This window comes from Chenopodium album, chromosome 12 (assembly GCF_948465745.1).
Source record: "Chenopodium album chromosome 12, dcCheAlbu1.1, whole genome shotgun sequence".
NCBI classification, from domain to species: Eukaryota; Viridiplantae; Streptophyta; class Magnoliopsida; order Caryophyllales; family Amaranthaceae; genus Chenopodium; species Chenopodium album.
The window spans coordinates 14,213,235-14,232,563 of record NC_137845.1 but is presented as its reverse complement, the minus strand read 5'-3'; the positions used below and the strand labels follow the sequence as shown (position 1 = coordinate 14,232,563).

Genomic DNA, 19,329 nt, shown 5'->3' with positions numbered 1-19,329 from the left:
AATGAACTACACAATAAAAAATAAATTATCAATCTAACATCCCAATTACAAACTCAAAAAATAAATTAATTATTTAATTATACACATAAATTATCTTGCCATCCAATTGTTTTGTCTTGTACATTAATTAGGTCTGTTCAGAATTGTGATTTCGGATCGAATATCCGAATCCAAAAACATCTTAAATTGTATTTGAATCCGATCCGAAAATCTCGGATATTTAATGTCTAATTTGTTAATTTTTACTAATACGATGATTGATTTTTTTTCTCCGTTTTTTTTTTTTTTTAATACTGATGTACGTGGAAGAATAAATCCATCATAAATTACTCTCCTCATGAATTGTAAATAGTTTGTTTAATAATCATGTCTAGGCTAGTGAACTTATTACAAAATGTGTTTAACTTCCAATCTTCTTTACCTATTCAAATGACCATGAAGAAACAGGTAATCAGACATCACCATGTGGCTATTATTACTACTATTATTGGTCAATAATAATAATAATAATAATAATAATAATAATAATAATAATAATAATAATTTTGTATAGTTCAGGTCATTTTGTTTTATTTCAATTTGGTAAATTTCAATCCATCAAAATGGAACCTAAATAATTCATAAGAGTAACAAAACCATATAGCTTAATAGTTACTTCGTACTAGTTACTTCTTATTTTTCAACTTTTTTGCATGTTGCATATATTCAATACGTGATTGTCGTATAGTAATTGTTCGTAAGAATAGCACAATCATACACTCTACTTAATTAGTGGCAACATACAGCAGCATGTTTGCTGTGGTTTCAAACACTTCTGCCATTTCACATTAATTGTATTCTATTCCGACCACATAAAAACATATTCTGTGTTCGCTTCATAAAAACTTTAGAACTCATGTTTTGACAACTGAATATATGCAACATGCAAAATAACTTCTTATAATCTTGGAATGTCCCACAGAAAGGTGTCACGATCCCATCAGACACTGCCCACAGCTCATCAACACTGTTGGAAATTAAGTGTTCATCGTGACTAACCTGCATAGACATAGACATCACTTATCCAGTTAAGGATTGTTGTGTTTGTGCTCCAATGGTTGGTTTGGTACAGGCTATAAGTAACATTCGAAGGAAATGGTAATGAGTTAGGAAAGTTTCACAACAATGTCCATGATGGTGCAATAAACAGTTATGATGAAAATTTCAACACATACTTAGGCCCTGTTCTTTTGAGTTTCTGGGCAGAGTATACCAGATTTTAGCAGAGCAGATTGAAGCAGAGCAGAGCAGAGCAAATTTCATTATTATTATTATTATTATTATTTTTATTATTATTATTATTATTATTATTATTATTTTTATTATTATTATTATTATTATTATTATTATTATTATTATTATTATCTACTACTACTACTACTACTATTATCGCATTATTATTATAATTATTAAATATTATTATTAAATATTAATTATTATTATTATAATAATTATTAAATAATATTTTATTATTATTTTTATTATTATTTTTATTAAAAATTAATAATTAGTATTATATTTAAATATTTATTTATATTATAAAAAATCAATTATTATTATTATTAATATTATTAATAATAAGTATTATTATTACTATTATTGTCATTATTTTTTTTTTTGAGAAAATATTATTATCTTTATTATTTTTACTGTTATTATTATTATTATTAATAAATATTAATTATTAATTATCATTATTATTATTATAATTCAATATTAATTATTATTTTAATTATTAAATATTAATTATTTATTATTTATTATTAAATATTAATTTTTAATAATATTATTATTATTAAATATTATTTTTTATTATTATTATTAATTATTAATTTTTAATATTATTATTATTATTATTAAATATTAATTATTTATTGTTGTTATTATTAAATATTAATTTTTAATAATAATATTATTATTAAATATTAATTATTATTTATTTTTATTAAATATTTATTATTATTATTATTATTATTATTATTATAATTCAATATTAATTATTATTATTAAACACTAATTATTTATTATTATTAAATATTAATTATTATTATAATAATTCAATATTAAGTATTATTTTTAAGTAGAGCAGAGCAGAGCAGTTCTAAAGAACGGGGCCTTAGAGGTGGGGAAGCATTATCACAGACATTGTTGGATTTAACCTCATTACCATTACCATTACCATTACCATTACCATTACCATCAATTGGGGCAAAAGAGCCAAAAAAAGTATTCATAAATGATAGCTACATGTTACAGCCAAATGAAAGAAAACAATACCATCAGTATTCCTCCTTGGAACATAACAAGACCCTGGATAAGAGCTTCTACGGCATCCAAATCTTGCAGTTAATTTTAAGTACCATAATAAAATTATGTCTGAAAATTTTCAATTGAAATGTCTCCTACATAGAACAATAAACCCACAAACCAAATTGAAGGATTCTTCACATAACTTGGCAGCTTCTATTTTTAAAAAAAAATTGGCAATCTTCTACTATGAACAAATGTATGATGACAGAACAATATTGGGAAATAGCATAAACAAATCCATCTGATATAGCAAATACATTTACTTACTGTTAACCTTTAGTTCCCCAGAATATGAACAAATAAGCCAATCTACATTATTTTCATATTTTTGTGACATGTCCGACACAAATTGGAAAAGAGAAAATGTCAAGCCCACATTTTTTCATTATTTTTGACGCGAACTACACACAGAAATGGACTATGCAACAAAGAACTCGACTTTTCAATTCATAAAAGTTTGTTAATTCAATAATTCATCTACCTGATACATTCAAGATTTTGAGGGCACTGCTGCCTCACCCATGGTTCAACACTCTTTTATACGAAGTAACCAATAATCACAACGATGAAAATACTTACAAGATGATTTGATGGCTCGTCCAGCAATAATAAATGTGGTTTCTTGAAAGTAATCTTTGCAAAAGCTACTCTGCTTTTTTGACCATCAGATACAAAAAACCATTCTATCCATTAATGGAGTCCCAAAACTTCAACAACCAAACATTACAGGATCGCCGAGAAGCAGACAAGATTAAGTAAAAAAAATGAATCAGAATTGGATATAGTTTTCCGCAAGCTAAGAGAAAGTTTCCACGATGACCAGCATACCAATATGCTGAAAATGATTTAATGAATGCTACTGATTAGTGATTAATTAGGTAACACAACATCCTAGGCCGAGGGATTCTGATGGAAGCTGCAACTGCCAAATCAGATTCTTCAACAAAGTACTCAACTAGAGAGAGGCCAATCCTTCTTCTCCTGAACGAATGCAAAGACACCAGCTACTACTATTACAAGTTCACATTCTCTTTACCTGTACTGCCTTAACAGATTCTGCTCAGACATCTTCGCTACATTTTTCTCAAACTGAGACTTCTTGAGCTCACTAAGGATTTTTTCGAAAAAATATACTTCCTCTATTCTTTTTTACTTGACCTGTTTCTTTTATCACGCTTGCCAATGCAAAACTTTAACAATCAATAACTTTAATTCTCCATAAGTAAAAATTACAAAAGTTATATATAATGATAGTAGTTATTGAGACGAATTCAAAAAGATTTCACATGAATATGTTTTTCCTTACATACTATTCACAAAAGACGGTCAAAGAAGGGGTGGTGAATAGTGTAAAAGTCAAAGCGGGTCAAGTAAAAAGAACGGAGGAAGTATATAGTATAAACCGAGTGTTAGAGTAGTCTTCTAAATAAATGTATTATTTGCTCCAATTAATCCACGTAGATAGAATAGAAGAAGTTAGATTGGTTTATATAGCTTGATACGTTGGTAACTTATTCTCATTATGGTAGAATAGAAGTAGCTTGTTTATATAGTTTGGAACAAGTATACGGAGTATAAGTTTGATTTTTCAAAATTAGAATCGTTAAAATATTTCATACAAATGAAAAACTTCATTTTTCATTTAAGTTGATTCTATCCTCCTCATGTAAGTCTCTAAATTGAGTCGCTTTCAAGTTATGTCTTTTTATTATAAAAAAAGCTACAAAAATAATGATATAGACGAGATTTGATCTTAAATTTTAGATACCACATTACCACCCTCAATACTTTTACAATTAAACTAGTTGACATCCACAGACACTTACTTTATAGTTCGAAGTGAGTGGATGTCGTAAACTACTAAACTTGTAATAATTTGTGTAATCGGGGACCTGTTGCTCTGTAATTCGATCGCTCTCATCTGTGCACTAAGAAGAGTTTTAAACTTTTATGCACGGTAACAACTAACAAGCTTGTTGTTTGTACCAAGGTCTCTAATAAATGACGAGGATGTTATCAAAAAAAATGAGCATGGTTTTGTTTTCAATTCTTTGCTAGAATGATGGTAACACAATACACTTAGAAAATAAAAGCTTTTGTTAAACTCACAGTCGCTCTCACGTTCTATGGAGTACTAGCTAGCGTATGCCCCTAATTTGCTTAGGCCTGCTAATATTGCTCAGTTAATTGTTAGCCTCGATTCGAGGCTAACAATAAACTCCAACGAAAATAAACACTTGATGATGATAATTGTCTAGGAGTTATTAGTGAGATGAAAAGTAATTCCATACTAAGTAAAGAAATAACTTCATGAATAATATAGTTATGTTATGTTAGTCTCACAATAAAATACTATATGATCATCTTATACAACGCGATGTCAAAGCATAGGAATAGAGAGGAAAGATGAGATCTAAGGCTGCCACTCTACAATCTACACCATATTCACCCTTTTTCTTACTACATAAGAATGTTGATATCTTCCAAATCACATCCCATACGAGTACAAACAGCCAATCCACCGCTATATGACCCAGTAAATACTTTGTTATTATGTGCAGTGTTACATTCTTACATTGTGGATTGCACTACATGCTGTAGCATGGTTTCTTCATCTGCTTCACTTAGCTCAGCGATATCATTGCTGATCTGAAGTTATACGGATCAGTCCATGACTAAAACAGCTGGAGCATTCTTCCGCAAGAGCTGATACAATTGCCACCCAAAGTCACCACTATAAGTCATCATCAAGGATAGTAGAAAATACAAGGGACTGCATGAACTTGCATTTTTGAGCATTCATCCCCCTGCCATTACAGAATATAGTCTACTCTGCTGGAAATTTATCAGCTCAGAAAATTATAAGCTGCCGCATTGGTTTCCTGGGAGGGTAAAGATTTGATTCTATCACGGTAAGCTGTACTGAAATCATGTTTTACATCAGAAAGTTCTCACGCTCACATCTGACTTATATGGTTCGGCTTACTCTTCAATGTTCTGCCTATTACCAGTATCTCATGTTTCAACACTATCAAATTGAATTCACTAGGGGTAAAAAAAAGCGTAAGTGCATTAAAATGCCTTCACTTGAACAGCCATCATGTCTACTCTACTGGCACACATCAATAGGAGTTACCAAGCACTTTGGAATAGATCAAATGATAAATGAGGTATTGAGGTGCAAAGAACAAGGATAATATAACAGCATAGTCCAGATTATGATTCTTTTAAAACCAAACTAGATACTGATATTATATTGTGTATGGATAGAGAAAATCAATCCTGGAAAATTGAAGTCTTCCGGAGGCTTTGCTTATCTACAGCTTGGGTAAAATCTCCTTTAGTATACAGCAGACTAGGCAACCCCAATGTTCAAATACATGCCTGACTTTACTACTCTGAAGCATTAACAATAGCCACAACGCTGATAAAAACCCGCACATGTCAAGGTGAACTTGGGTTGGGTGTCCTACATACTGCACCCTCTTCAGCATAGATTACAACAGAACCACAATAGCTCATAAATCCATGAACAGCCAAATATGAAGCAATCAGGTAGTAAGATTTATTTACTGCATTTAATGTGCAGTAATTTCTATGGGTATTTGTAACAGAGCTTATTCATAGATCAAAATCAGTAGAGCATGAAAACTGTGAAACAGCCTGATACAGTTTGAAAGCGCATAATATGAACACAAGTGGAACTCCTCTGCTTTTTAGCTTCTTAGTTTGTATACAAATTCAAGCAACTGGAATTATTGCTCAACTGTATAAGTAACAAACGTTACAAAAGAACAAAAAAATATATTGTATGTCACACATCTCTCTCTCTCTCTCTCTCTCTCTCTCTCTCTCTCTCTCTCTCTCTCTCACCCTCAAATACTGAACAACCACCAAATTTCGACGAAGGGACAAAAAAAACACCCCAGTAAAAAAGATTGGAAAAAAAAAATGAAGGGGCAAAAGTTACCCTTGGATAAACAATCAAATTATCTACTGCTTTCTATTTCCAATTCTCCGTTTTGCTTCTGCTGAAGTTGGTTGCTGCCTTCTACTTTTTTGTATTTGACTTCCGTTTGGTAGCTTCTTTGATGGTGAGGGGCTTAGAGCAGGAATCATCGACTTGCTGTAATCGTACAGATATTGCATTAGCATGCATGAAACAGTATGATTAGATGAAGATTTCGATGGGAAAAAATAGTAGTGTGAACATAAGTTCTTTTTTTTTTGAGCTTTGAATAACAAATTTAGAGAAGCATTAGTGACTTTCTTTTATACCAGTGGAGTTAACTGCTAGTCAGTGCTTACCTCAAATCTGGACTCTTAGCAGGCCTGCCATCAAGTTTCTTGGACTTTAACCCAATACTACCATTTGAAAGTGTAGGTAGTTTACTATGATTGAATTGCCACAACAAATCTGGCTCAGACGAGTCACTTGTGGCAGCATCAAGCTCGTCCAAGTCATCTGAATTAGTCACTTCAAACTGATTACTTCCACTGAACATGCTATACGATTGTTCTGAATATAGTTTGGTGTCTTCTGGGAAATATTTTGGGTAGAAAGAATCAGCCATGGGTCCATTTTCTGCTGTTTCCCAACATAAACGAGTCCCTACTTTCGGAAGTGAATCTTGTTTGTTTACCATGATCTTGTCTACCCATTCACCAGAATCAAGGTCCTTCTCATCATATCCATACTTTTGCCCAGGACTATTTACAGGGGGCCATGGAGGTGAGTTTTTCAACATTTCATCGAGATCAAAGCTTTGCCTTTTTTGTCTTGACGCAGACTTGTTACAGACCTGCAAATTCAAAGATTAGATTCTCCAACAATTATACTCTTGTCTAAGAAAAACCAGCATGACCTCTTCCCTCATATCATCACAAACACCTTTTTATGGCAATTTAGAGTAGTATTCAGTCTGTCTATCTAGCTTTTTGTTACGGAGTATTTAAACAAGAATTGCTTATGCAAAAAGGTGTCTCCATATGTAAAGTCAAAACAAGAAGGTTGGTCATAAAGAAACAACCACTCTGATCTTATAAGTAAAACACAGCACTTAGAGCTTCAGTCAGCTCCAGCATTACAAAATCACAACACTTATACATTTTATCCCTTCCATATTCTCAATTTATAATGATAAACTTTCTTAGCAAGATTCATAATGTAGCCATTATAATTACCTCAAAGTTGGCTATATCTCCCATTGATTGTTGATGTCTACTCACATCAAACAATGTATTTCCGCCATTTTGATTGGTACGAAGGGGAGAAGGAACATCAGCTTTCCCTCTATATCTTTCAGGGCTGCTGGATCCCGACTGGTGAGAACGAACAGATTCTGCATCCTTCCTTGCCAAGGCTGCCTTAAGAGTGGCAATCTGAAACAGATACAAGAAATAAAATATGAGAAGTGTATAGGTGAAAACACTGGTGAAGCATGCAATGAATACCAAAATCTAGCTTTTACCTGCTCCTTGAGCTCCTTCACATCTGCACCGTCTTTATTTACTCGTGCAGCACCAAGTTCAACAGTGGCTACTCTCTCTGCAAATTTAAGCGTACTTAGACTCTCTCCTACAGCTTCAGCTTCAGGACTTATGTGAACAAACATCAATGTTTTGGCTTGCCCTCCTGCAATAACATAAAATCTTGTCAGCCAATAAAATCTATAGTAATATATAATGCACACACACAATCTCACAACTTGTACATATAATTTGAGAGTTAAAAAATAATATGTTGGTTATAGTTAGATAGTTGAGACATGACCTAGAGAATCTTGGAGCAGTTGTGTTAATTTGCTATTCCTATATGGGACATGTGAGTTCTTTTGTGCCAGCGAAGCAATCACATCTCCTAAAGCTGATAGAGATTTGTTGATATGTTGCGCCTCTTTTAATCTGTCTCCAGTCACCTCCGATTTGTCTACCCTTTCACTACCCGCCAAGTCAACCAGATGCATACAGCCACGCAGTATATTACCAGTTGTCAAGTCTCTCCCTTGAACATGAACTGTCAAACAGCTGCAAATCAAAAAGATCACAAGTTCAGAATTAATACGAGTTCAGAAAGAGAAACCAACACATTGAAAAGTGTATAGTTCAACACCTGTGAGAACGACTACTACGGTCATTGAGTGCTGTTGCTCCAACTGCTCTGTTGCGATGTCCAATATTCATCAGATGAATGACATCAGATGTTGATGATACTGGAACAAGACTTGCTTCTGGGACATTGAGTCCGTTCTGAGAACTGTTACGAATTTCTAATGTATAAATGGATTAAGGAAAATAGCTGATGGTAGACTGATCTTGTACGTATTGAAGTATGTCGCACAAAATCAATTATTAATGAATGTCCAGTAAGTTGAGAGAACCATGTAGTATACATCTCAGCAGCAAACGTACATACCCACAAAAGAAATGAATTCAAGGCTATTCAAAAAGTGAAAAAGGATATCTTTTATTAAGCCCGTCGCTCACAAGAAGATCTCTGACTTGCTCATTGTATATCTCAATCATCTGGACAGCAACATCATAGCGAAAGGTGTCTTTCCTCTGCTCTGCGAGGTAGAACAAGTCACCCAAAGACCTGTAGTTTACACCTTGACTCTGCTCTGTGAGGTCTTTTGGTCCAGACTGAAAATGAAGATACAAATAAAATATAGGACTCATCAGTATGTTAGGAAAACAAAATTAAAATAGGAGCTTATTAATAGAAGATTAGTTTAAACAATAGATTACCATAGTAAATGTTTTTCCAGAACCTGTCTGCCCATATGCAAATATACAAACATTGTAACCATCAAGCACAGAACGAATCAGTGGCTCCATATCTGAGAAGACTTCAGCTGTATTACATAATGAATGACATTGAGTTAGAAACTTCCTGAACAAAGAAGAGAAAATGTTAATAGTATTACATTTAAGAAGGGCCAAAAACTAACCCTGTGTTGCTGATGGACCAAATACTTTGTTAAAGCTGAATGATTTGAGACCTTTTCCATGCTTAGAAGGTGCTCTGATGGTAATATTCCCTTCCTCAAAGTGTTCAATAGAACTTATAAAGCTTGAATTCCCACTTAAGAAAGGCCTCACTCGACAATAAACCCTAATACTCCCTATTACGAGGATATCAAAGAGTTAGTTTGCTTTAAATAGGCCTATAGGTTCATCGTTACTAAACCAGAGAAAGAATGAACATTAGGCAAATGTAGCATTCAATTTACCCTTGAGATCTTGTACTTCATTGTACAACCTACGGTTTTCTTCAAGAACCTTGTGATACCCACTGGCAGCTTGAGCTAGGCTATACATGTGTGAGCCTAACAAAGGCAACATCAGCAAGTTTTATAAGTCATAACCCTCAATTAAATTTCCTCATTTCACTTATTTGATACAATTTGATAGGAAATGACCAAAAAAGCTAGCATATCACCATACCAAGATTGTGGAGATCCTCTTGGAACTTTGTTTGTATAAACTGCATGCCAGCTTTAGTTGTACGAAGAGTGAGTTTCAGCTCCTACAAAGTCAGTTATCACCAATAAGTATCCACAAGATGGATGAAAGTTCATGCTAACGAATAGAGACTACATCAATTTCTAACCTGGACATCTCTTCCTTGACGATCAACGATCTCTTTTTGCTTCACCATTTGACTTCTCATTTGTTCAGCATTAATTTGATTGCCACATAAGCTCTCTTGCTTCTTGGTCAAAGAGTAGCTTCTATCTCCTACCTTCAGTATGGCATTAAAAGATGTCATATAAAGAGAAAAGTACTAATACATGAAGCTAAATTTGTCTCAAGGCCCTTTCATACCAAAAGTTATAGTGTTACTTTAACTTCACATGCATATATTCATAAAGGAGATACGATCACTTGCCTTAGAATTTTCAGAAGACATCTTTGAAAAAGGCTTCTTCCCATGTGGTGCAGAAAATTCTTTTGCTGTAGCTTGGCTTGGTTGATAAGCCTTGAGTAACACAAACAAGGGTGGAAATTCAATAAGCTTAAAAAGTCTGGCAAATTTTAGAATAAATCTGTTGCACAAACGGTTCTTTTAGAAGCCTATCTACATACCATATTGTTTTGCGAACCCATGCGTTGCTCGAACTCCTCCACAACCTTACTAAGAACTGATTCAACTAACTGCATTGCATAAAAGGCTAAGTTCAGGGAAAAGTACTGGTTAAGTTGATGACACTGTAAATGATGATCATAAAGTATATATATCATCACAAAATATTCAATCCTTTTCAAACACACACAGGTGAAAGAAGTCAAGAACTAATAGCTTGCCTGTGGACATTTTCCACCTTCCACCTTGGTTAGCAACATTTTCTAGAACTAATAACTGAAGCATTGTAAGCATCTCCACAGGCTTTTTTTTTCTTTAACTGTGTGCCTCGAATGGAAAAGTTGATGAATACTCGATGACAGAACACTTTTATGTTGCCAATAACTGTTATGCTAGTAATATTGAAGTGAGCTTGCACGCACTATCATGGACATTAAAATGCGGCTCTTTGTTAAAAACTCATAACAAACTCATTTCCATTGCCGCATACCAAACAAGGATAAATCTTTATAACTATGTCATGCTTCCTGCTAATACATCCAAACTAACCTGTGGGACTTCTTCAGGCTTCTTATCCATTAGAAGTGCTTGTACAAGTGAGCTCAGGGACTGAGAACTTGGCTGCAAATAGGTGGAATAAGTTGTTACTTGAATGCTATGGACATAGTAACATTTAAAAGCTTCAACACCCACAGTAAACAAAAGAAGATGGCCATTATGTTGCACTAACCAATTTGTTAGTGTCAATGTCGTGAGAAAGGGCATTCAAGGATTTATCAGTCATTGATGGATTCCTTGTCAGGGAATTTGTGAAAGGCTCCGATTTCGTACGCACAAACTGTTTCACCGAAGTGGTGGTGGGTTTCACATTTCCACTAAATTTCCAGACTCCAGTTCCTCCGGCTTGCTTCCATTCATGATAAGATTTGAGAGCTAGAACAGAATTCACCACCCTTGCTGGTATCCCTCCCTAAAAACACAAAGGCATAAATACATTTACCACTTCGAAAAAGTAATATTACAAAATGAGCAGACCAGCTGAAATCCTTGTTCTTATACACTACAGTTTTAGTTATTATATCAGCACACCAAGACTTTTAAATCTGCAAGACATCTTAGCAGCAATAGCATACTAAATCCTTACTTGCTCGAGATCAGATGCCTCAAATGTAGGAAGTCCCATATTTTCTGCTGCTACAAGAAAGTTCCTAACATTTTCAAAGTACTGATAAGCAGATAAAGCTGCTCCATCAGGAAGAGAAGCAGAATCTGCAGGACTCTCCACCACCTAAAATTGTGTCATCCATTATAAATCAGCAACATTTCAGAAACATCCAGATGAGTAAAAGGCGAAAAAGAAGCTCAGACAAGAGCAAGAACCTTTGGCACAGCACCAGGTTGAACCCTATTAAGGACAGTGCAAAGGATCAATCCACTTCTCAAACCAAGCCTAAACTCTTCTTCAGATGGCTCCGCCGGTAAGTCTCTGGCAGCCACAACCCCTACATTTTTCCTAAGCCAACTAGCTGCTTCATATCTTCTCATTGCTACATAAAGTACATCAATGAATTTTCATTTAGCAATTTAGCATCAAAAAACACCATCTCCCAACACTATTCATTCTACAATATAACATAATGATCCCACAATTTTATACAATTCAATTCAACTAGTGTTAATTTGAATTTCACCGAAATTATCATAGTACATACACAAAAGGCCAATTAGTTAGGGTATGATTTAAGAACTGATCCAAAGCCTAAATTGCACACATTAATTGAACTTTAAAATAAGGAAGACAATTTGGTTTCACAAATTAAAAATTCTCATAGACTACGACTTCATTAAAAAGTATAGACAACCCATATGAGTTAGTAAAAGTAAAAGCAATTCTAAATCCTTGATCCAGAAAAACGGGTCGACTACATGAACCAAGAATTTATCTCCCTGATCGGGTCACTTCTATCTAGTGTTACATACTTACATAACACTTACAAACCCATTTTTTCGTGCATATTACGAGTCATAATTTATAAAACCATTTTAACATAAATCAAATCAAATTCATATTAACAATTTGAATAATTAACTAATCCAAAGATAAAAAAACATGAAATAATAATTAAAAACAGAGGAAATTATACCAGCTTCCTCAGCTCTTCTGGATTCTAAATCAAGACCTTTGAGTCGATGTCCATGTTGTTGAAGAACATCTTCAACAACAGAAACCACACTAAACGATAAAGCTTCACTCGTCGCCATTAAAACCCCACCAAAAAAATTCTCCCAAAAAAAACAAAATTATAAAAATCCCAAAAAAATATATCAAACACCCACCAACATTAATCGGGAAAAAATCAAAATCAAATCAAATCTTAACAAATCAACTCAAAAAAAGACAAAATGGGCAAGTAATTACAACAACTCAACTCCAAAAACTCCCAAAAAATTCAAAAAAATCTCCAGAAAATCTGTATTTTGTCAATGTTATGTCTGATTATAACAAAATAATCATCTGGGGTTGAAAGAAAAAAGATGAATAAAAAGGTAGGTAATAAAGAAGAGTCGAAATCTTGAGCGGTTAGATGATAGAGATTGGAAAGGGTTGATTGATTGATTGATTAATTGATAATCTCTTGCTTTGAGAATACTACAAACACAAAACTCAAAATCTCTGTGAAAAATGATGATAATCCGCCATTTTTAAGCTTTTTAATAAGTATATAAATTTGATGAGAGCTGTTTAAGATTGCTTTATAGTTGTAGTAAGATACCAGTGTAGTGTGAGAGAGGGAGTTGTAAAGGGGAATATTGAGAAACGAAGCAAAATCCGAAGCAAATTGAATAATGGTTAATTATAACTGTATTAAGGAGTGGGTTTTTGAATTTGAGAAGTGTGTTTATTTTTGGGGGTGTGAAATTAACGTCTTCTTTTGTTTGATGGTGAGTCACTCTCATGGTTGCACCGTCTTTCTTGTGTGACTTGCACGCTCACTTTGGATATAGAAGTGAGAGAGTTTGAGGGAGTACATTTGTGTTGTGTAATAAGTCAAGGTTTGACATTGGGTCGTGTCGAGTTTATCGTATTTCGTGTCTATCAGTCGATTATGCAGGAGTGTATTTTTTTTTGATGCAATTATGCAGGAGTGTATTTAAGTCATATACGTATTAATGTTTATGTTTGTGTTTACTCTCTTTCTTATGAAAACAAAACATATTTTTCACTCAGTAAAGCCCAATTATCTTTACCTAATTTATGCTGAGTTGAAATGGATTTTGTTGAATTGAAATTAATTTTGCTGACATTGAATTATTATTCTTTATTGAATTCAAATTACATTAAATATTAATCAATTAAAAGATTTACAACGCTTTTTTATTGGTGAAATATTACATCTGCTTTAAATTAAAAATTATTTTACTAAACATAAATTATTTTGCTGAATTTAGCTCTTTTTTTTTTTAAAAAAAAAAAAAAAAAAAAAAAAAAAAAAAAAAAAAAAAAAAATCAGTATAAATAATTCTTTCACAAAATTAAGATGAAGTAAACGGGGCTCACCTTCCTTTAAAATTAATTTTATAATATAAACTATTTTCACTAAAATTGATCTGAATAAGTTTTATGCTCGAACCATAAGCAGAAATTGCTACTCCCTCGGTCCCTTTATTAGATGCCCTTCTAGCCTTTATTACTCACATAATAAAGAGAAGTAGGCATCTAATTAAGGGATGGAGCGAGTATATGAAATAAATTTCAGATCAAATTGTTTATTTAAATTTTTTTTAAAAAAAAAGTTATAGTTGTTTTTACTACTAGAATTCTTAGTAAGGTGAAAGGAGGGAATAAGGCTTTTTAGATAGGAAATACAATATTAAATATAAAATTTAACTTTAACAAGTATAAGTTTAATTCAATTATGATTAGTAAAAAAAATGATTAGAAAGAAATTAAAATAAGGTGAAGAGAACTAGGCTTAATTGTAAAACGTTGCAAATATCAATTATCACAAATTCTTATATGTTATTTCGTTAGTGTTAGGTTTTACTTGGTCAATATTACAAGGGTTACTCAGGGTCTGTTCTCATTAGATTAATTTCAGTTCAGTTCACTTCAGTTCAGCTCTAATAAGTTCAGTTCAATTCATGTCTAATGATATTGCTAATGATATAAAGCCAAATTTCATACTTTTAAGCTTATATTACAACGACAATAATAATAATAATAACAACAACAACAACAACAACAACAACAACAACAACAACAACAACAACAATAATAATAATAATAATAATAATAATGACTATTATACGGTTATACCATATTTCACTTAATGACTATTATACCATATTTCATTATTTGGCAAGCTAGGAGTAAAAATAGGATCAAGTTAGTTTTTAAATAAGACCGGCCCAACTCTTTGGTTTTTTTTTTTTTTTTCATTTTGAGAATTTTTTAAAAAGTGTTTTGTGTTCTTTTGTCATTTTAATATTTTATTTTTTTAATTATATAGTATATGTTTTTAAAATGTTTTGGGGTTCCATGTTTTTAATATATTTTTCATAAATATTTTAATTATATAGTATATTTTTCTTAAATATTTTAATATGTATATTTGTATCTACACATATATATAATAATAAATAATCAAAGATCATTAATCCGTAGTTAAAAATCACTAATTAATAAGTTCAGTTTAGTTCAGCTCTAATAAGTTCAATTCAGTTCAGTTCAGCTCATTTCAGTCAATGAGAACAGGCCCTCAATCATTGTTATAGAGCTTACTTTGTTATTTTACAAGCGGCTACATGATTTGGCTAGCCACATAAAATACGTTGATCAATTATTCATTGATGAACAACAACTTAAGGAGTAAAATTATTATAGAACTTACTGAAAAGTACTTTGTGGCTTTTTTTTTTTTTTTTTTTGAGGGATTTTTTTAAAAAAAAAATCTTTGTACTTGCTTCAAAACTGTACTCTGTAGTATTCATTGCATTTTTCTGTATTCGGTTTTATACACATTTAAATTTTGGCCCTTAAATATTACTTTCTTTATTTTCAACACAACTTTATGATACGTATTTTGAGATAGAGATTTGATATATATATGAGCAAACAAATGAAAATAATTTATACACATATACCTAATCCTTCCCTATTCACAGTGTCAAGATTGTTTTGATAAAGTTGCTTGTCTATCTTCTCTAATCACCTTCTAAAAATGCATGTTTTGAGGCTTTGTTGCAAATAAATGACAATGGAGAAAATACTAAATTTAGGCCTTAGAGATTGAAATGGAGGTAAGCTCCTTCATGACTACCTGATTTTTGTAACATATGTTTAATTATGTGTGTATTCTTCAATAAAATGCCTTTATAAATTGTTTTCTTTACCTTATTTCTACCAATTAAAATTAATTTTGTTGAAATTATTTTTACTAAACTTAATTTGGTTTTACTGAACTAAAATTAATATTATTAAATTGAAATTGTTTTTAATGAATAAAACTTATTTTACATATTCTCTTGTTTATTTGTTATGACAGTTACTATTTTTTATTTAATTAAAACTTATTTTTACCAAGTTAGAATCATTTTTGTTGTACTTAATTCGAAGAATAATTCCTAAAATAAAGATTATTAAAGCGAATCGTCTAAAGTTGGGATTAATTAAAATTAATACTAATTAAAAGGTGAGATACATAGAGTATCAATTACCCCCAAAAAATTTTATTGAGGCAAGAAAAAATGTTACCAATAAGCTAACTAGCTACAAAGAACTACATAATGTATTTATATTCACTTGTAATAGTTCTCAATTCCTCAAACAACTTTTTCTTACCATATTAGAAAAAATTGTCCAAATAAAATTTTAATTAAATTTCAAAAACACTTATATAGAATATTATGAAGGGAAAAGCTAACGAAGGTCTCGATAGCGTTGGATGACGTAGTTAAAAGTAGAAATGTTAAACTAAAATGAGCATTAATTACATCGATCGACGAGTGATTTTGTCATGCTAGCTATCCCAAATTAACACCACTTTACAAGATATTTTAAATGCTTATCAAACACCCACGGGCGTTTGTTAGCAAGATCCTATTATGAAATGTGTATCTATGAATTAATAGTAGATGATAGGTTGGCTTGTCAATTTCAAAAGTCATAGACCTCATAATCCTAAATTTTGTCATGAAAATGCTCCAAATTTGGTCAAATAATACATAAGCTAATTGACATATATAATTAATTGTATATTGGCAAATGGCAATATTGCCAAAGTGCTACGGAGTATGTGACTTGATAGTCCCGATATTCCATGAAGCTGCTTCCCTGAAACTTGGGCAATTATAAATTTTATATGTACAACTACGATTTATGTAATGTATAATAATCTTTTTCCTAATATTAATACTCCATAATACATATTTCAACAACATTCCTCAACTCTAATATATCATCAATCATTAAATTAAACTAATTGTGCACAATTGTACCTTTTGTTTTTGTCTTTGGTCTCAAAGATGCACCTTTCTTTTTATTAATTATTTCAATTCTTAGGCCTAATCTCTTTTCTTGGTGCTTAAATAAACAGCTAGCAAATTCTCAATTAAAGCTGAGTATCCGCTATAAGTATGACGGCTCACTATTAATGAAAATTTGGATGCTTCATTTATAATATGATATGATTGCATCATATTTACCCTTAGTATTCCGCTAGAATATGTAAATTTACATTTTATCGGTATTCACTTGTGTGATATAAAAAGAAATAATGTGTAAACCTGTTGCTAATTAGTAAATTAGTACATAGTACAATTTTAGTGAATATACTATATATTACCTTCATTGGACAAACACAAGCTAGCTTTCGTCGCAAGAGTCTAACAAGATACAAGTTCAAATAAACTACCGTCCTAATTTCAATTAAAAATAGGCAAATTAACCCACTAGTCCACTACATTACACTTATAACTTTATAAGTAGTCATTCTTCCTATAATTCTTCTAGATATATGTGGGACAATAGTCCTAATTAACTCCCAACTCACATGTGGGTAAAGACTTAAAATTTAATGCATGCTTGGTGAACAATAATAATCGAATTTATATTTTTGTTGTATGGTGAACATGCAACATTGTAACATTAATGCATCAAGCTCCTAATCAGGTGAGCCATTAGTTCATCATCACATGAAATCAATCTTTCAATTTATTGTGCTTCCTTTAATGTAATAGATAAGAGTTAAATGTAGGAACAAATCTCAACAATTGAACAGTAGGTCTAGTATAAGACAAATATATCATATAATAGCTTAACTAAGTTCAAATCACGTAAAATTCATCCTTCTGTGACTTTGTTTTTTTATGTACGTGAATAGGAGAAATAGAACTGAGTATTATTATATTGTTATTGAATGAGATATCTAATAATTTCAATAATACACTAAAAGTGATACACATATATAGCCTAATAGTCAAATTATCGATTATGGTCTGGGTTTCTATTTTTCAAATTGAATATATTAGATTGGTTTTTACTCGGACCGAATCAGTAATGAGCAGGTCTAAAGACACCCGCTATATACACATTTTCTCTAATTGACTACATCAAACCAAAGTTTTCTCATGTAAACTTCCTTATCACCATCATGATTCATTGCTTCTAGCATAGGTTATTAGAACTCTTTGACCTACATAAGAAAAAAAAAAGTAGGGCTATCTATGGTTCGACTATTTCAAGTATATTCTTGCTACAGTTGAACAATTCTTTAGTAAAAAAAATGAAAAAATTACTTGTAGATTAATTAATAAAATGCATGAAAGTGAGTATTTAAAAAGTGTTTTAGTAAAAGAAAAGGGCCCACAAGAGCATAAATAAGCTGGTAATGCATCATAATCCAAGGGTTGAGTAGTTTGTTGAAACCGCCACCACTTACCCAATCAGTCATTTTGATCATGATTGTCACACTTAAGTGTTTTTTAACGACAATGTTTTATAAAAACATACTGCTTTAGTGCTCTTCACTTCATTTTTTGTATTTTATTTTTTGGGTGGGAAGAGGAGGAGTAAAGATAACTTATTTCATGTCTGTTATTTATAAAAATTCTCAGTTAAGGGTTTGTAAGTTCACCAAAGGGTTCATAAAGATATCCAAGTTGGTCTAAAAAAAAAAATAAAGATATTCAAGTTCAACACCTTACGCAGGCTCCTTAAAGGAGGGGAGAGGCGTCTATGACGCTCCCACATTGGGGAAGTTGAGGAGAACGAAGCCTTCTTTATATGGGAATTGATAATTCAACCTAGTACAATCTTTGCAAACATGGGTTTAAAGATAACAATATCTACTATTGGACTCATGTTAAGCTGGGGTAATGTAAAAGATATTGTAAATCAAGTCAACATTTTTTTTCACACATTTCCTCCGAAAACAAAATTGGCGTTAAGTAATGGATGTTAGATCAGTTAATACATCCTTCTCCGCCAAATACTCTATTATTAACTTGTGATGTTCAAAATTGTTTATAAGCATGTGAAAATAAAACGTTTTGATTAATAATCAACAAAAGAACTAAAAATTAATAGTAGTACTTGGATAATTGAGTCGTTCTAATGTTCACTTACAATTCTTTAAAATGATCGATTTAAGTGATTGATTCAATTAAGCAGAGAGATAAATCTTTTAAGAAAATGATATATACAATCATAAGAGTTGAACTTAAAAAGTTAAAAGGGAAATTCACTTCGGTGAACTTCAACTTTTAAAATTTCTAAGTGGTAAACGTTTTTAAATTTTATTATCAATGGTAAACCTAAATTTTTTATTACCATTGATAAGTGTTATTTCCTTAATTATAGTTAGTTTTTTATTTTTTAATTATATTAAAATAAA

General features: G+C 31.6%; 1 protein-coding gene across 1 annotated transcript; it reads right to left on the bottom strand.

Annotated features, from left to right (window-relative positions):
* Window positions 1–6,038: 6,038 nt before the first annotated feature.
* On the bottom strand, window positions 6,039–13,296 carry LOC145570383 (kinesin-like protein KIN-14I). The gene is made up of 19 exons (XM_081629441.1): window positions 12,580–13,296; window positions 11,816–11,982; window positions 11,580–11,723; window positions 11,166–11,405; window positions 10,985–11,056; window positions 10,438–10,506; window positions 10,231–10,330; window positions 9,962–10,086; window positions 9,796–9,877; window positions 9,582–9,677; window positions 9,300–9,473; window positions 9,097–9,203; window positions 8,813–8,991; window positions 8,462–8,623; window positions 8,123–8,376; window positions 7,821–7,984; window positions 7,534–7,731; window positions 6,658–7,151; window positions 6,039–6,475 (listed from the first exon to the last, which is right to left on the bottom strand). The coding sequence occupies exons 1-19, from the start codon at window positions 12,695–12,697 to the stop codon at window positions 6,343–6,345; spliced, it is 3,078 nt and encodes a 1,025-aa protein (XP_081485567.1). The 5' UTR covers window positions 12,698–13,296; the 3' UTR covers window positions 6,039–6,342.
* Between the last annotated feature and the right edge of the window lie 6,033 nt (window positions 13,297–19,329).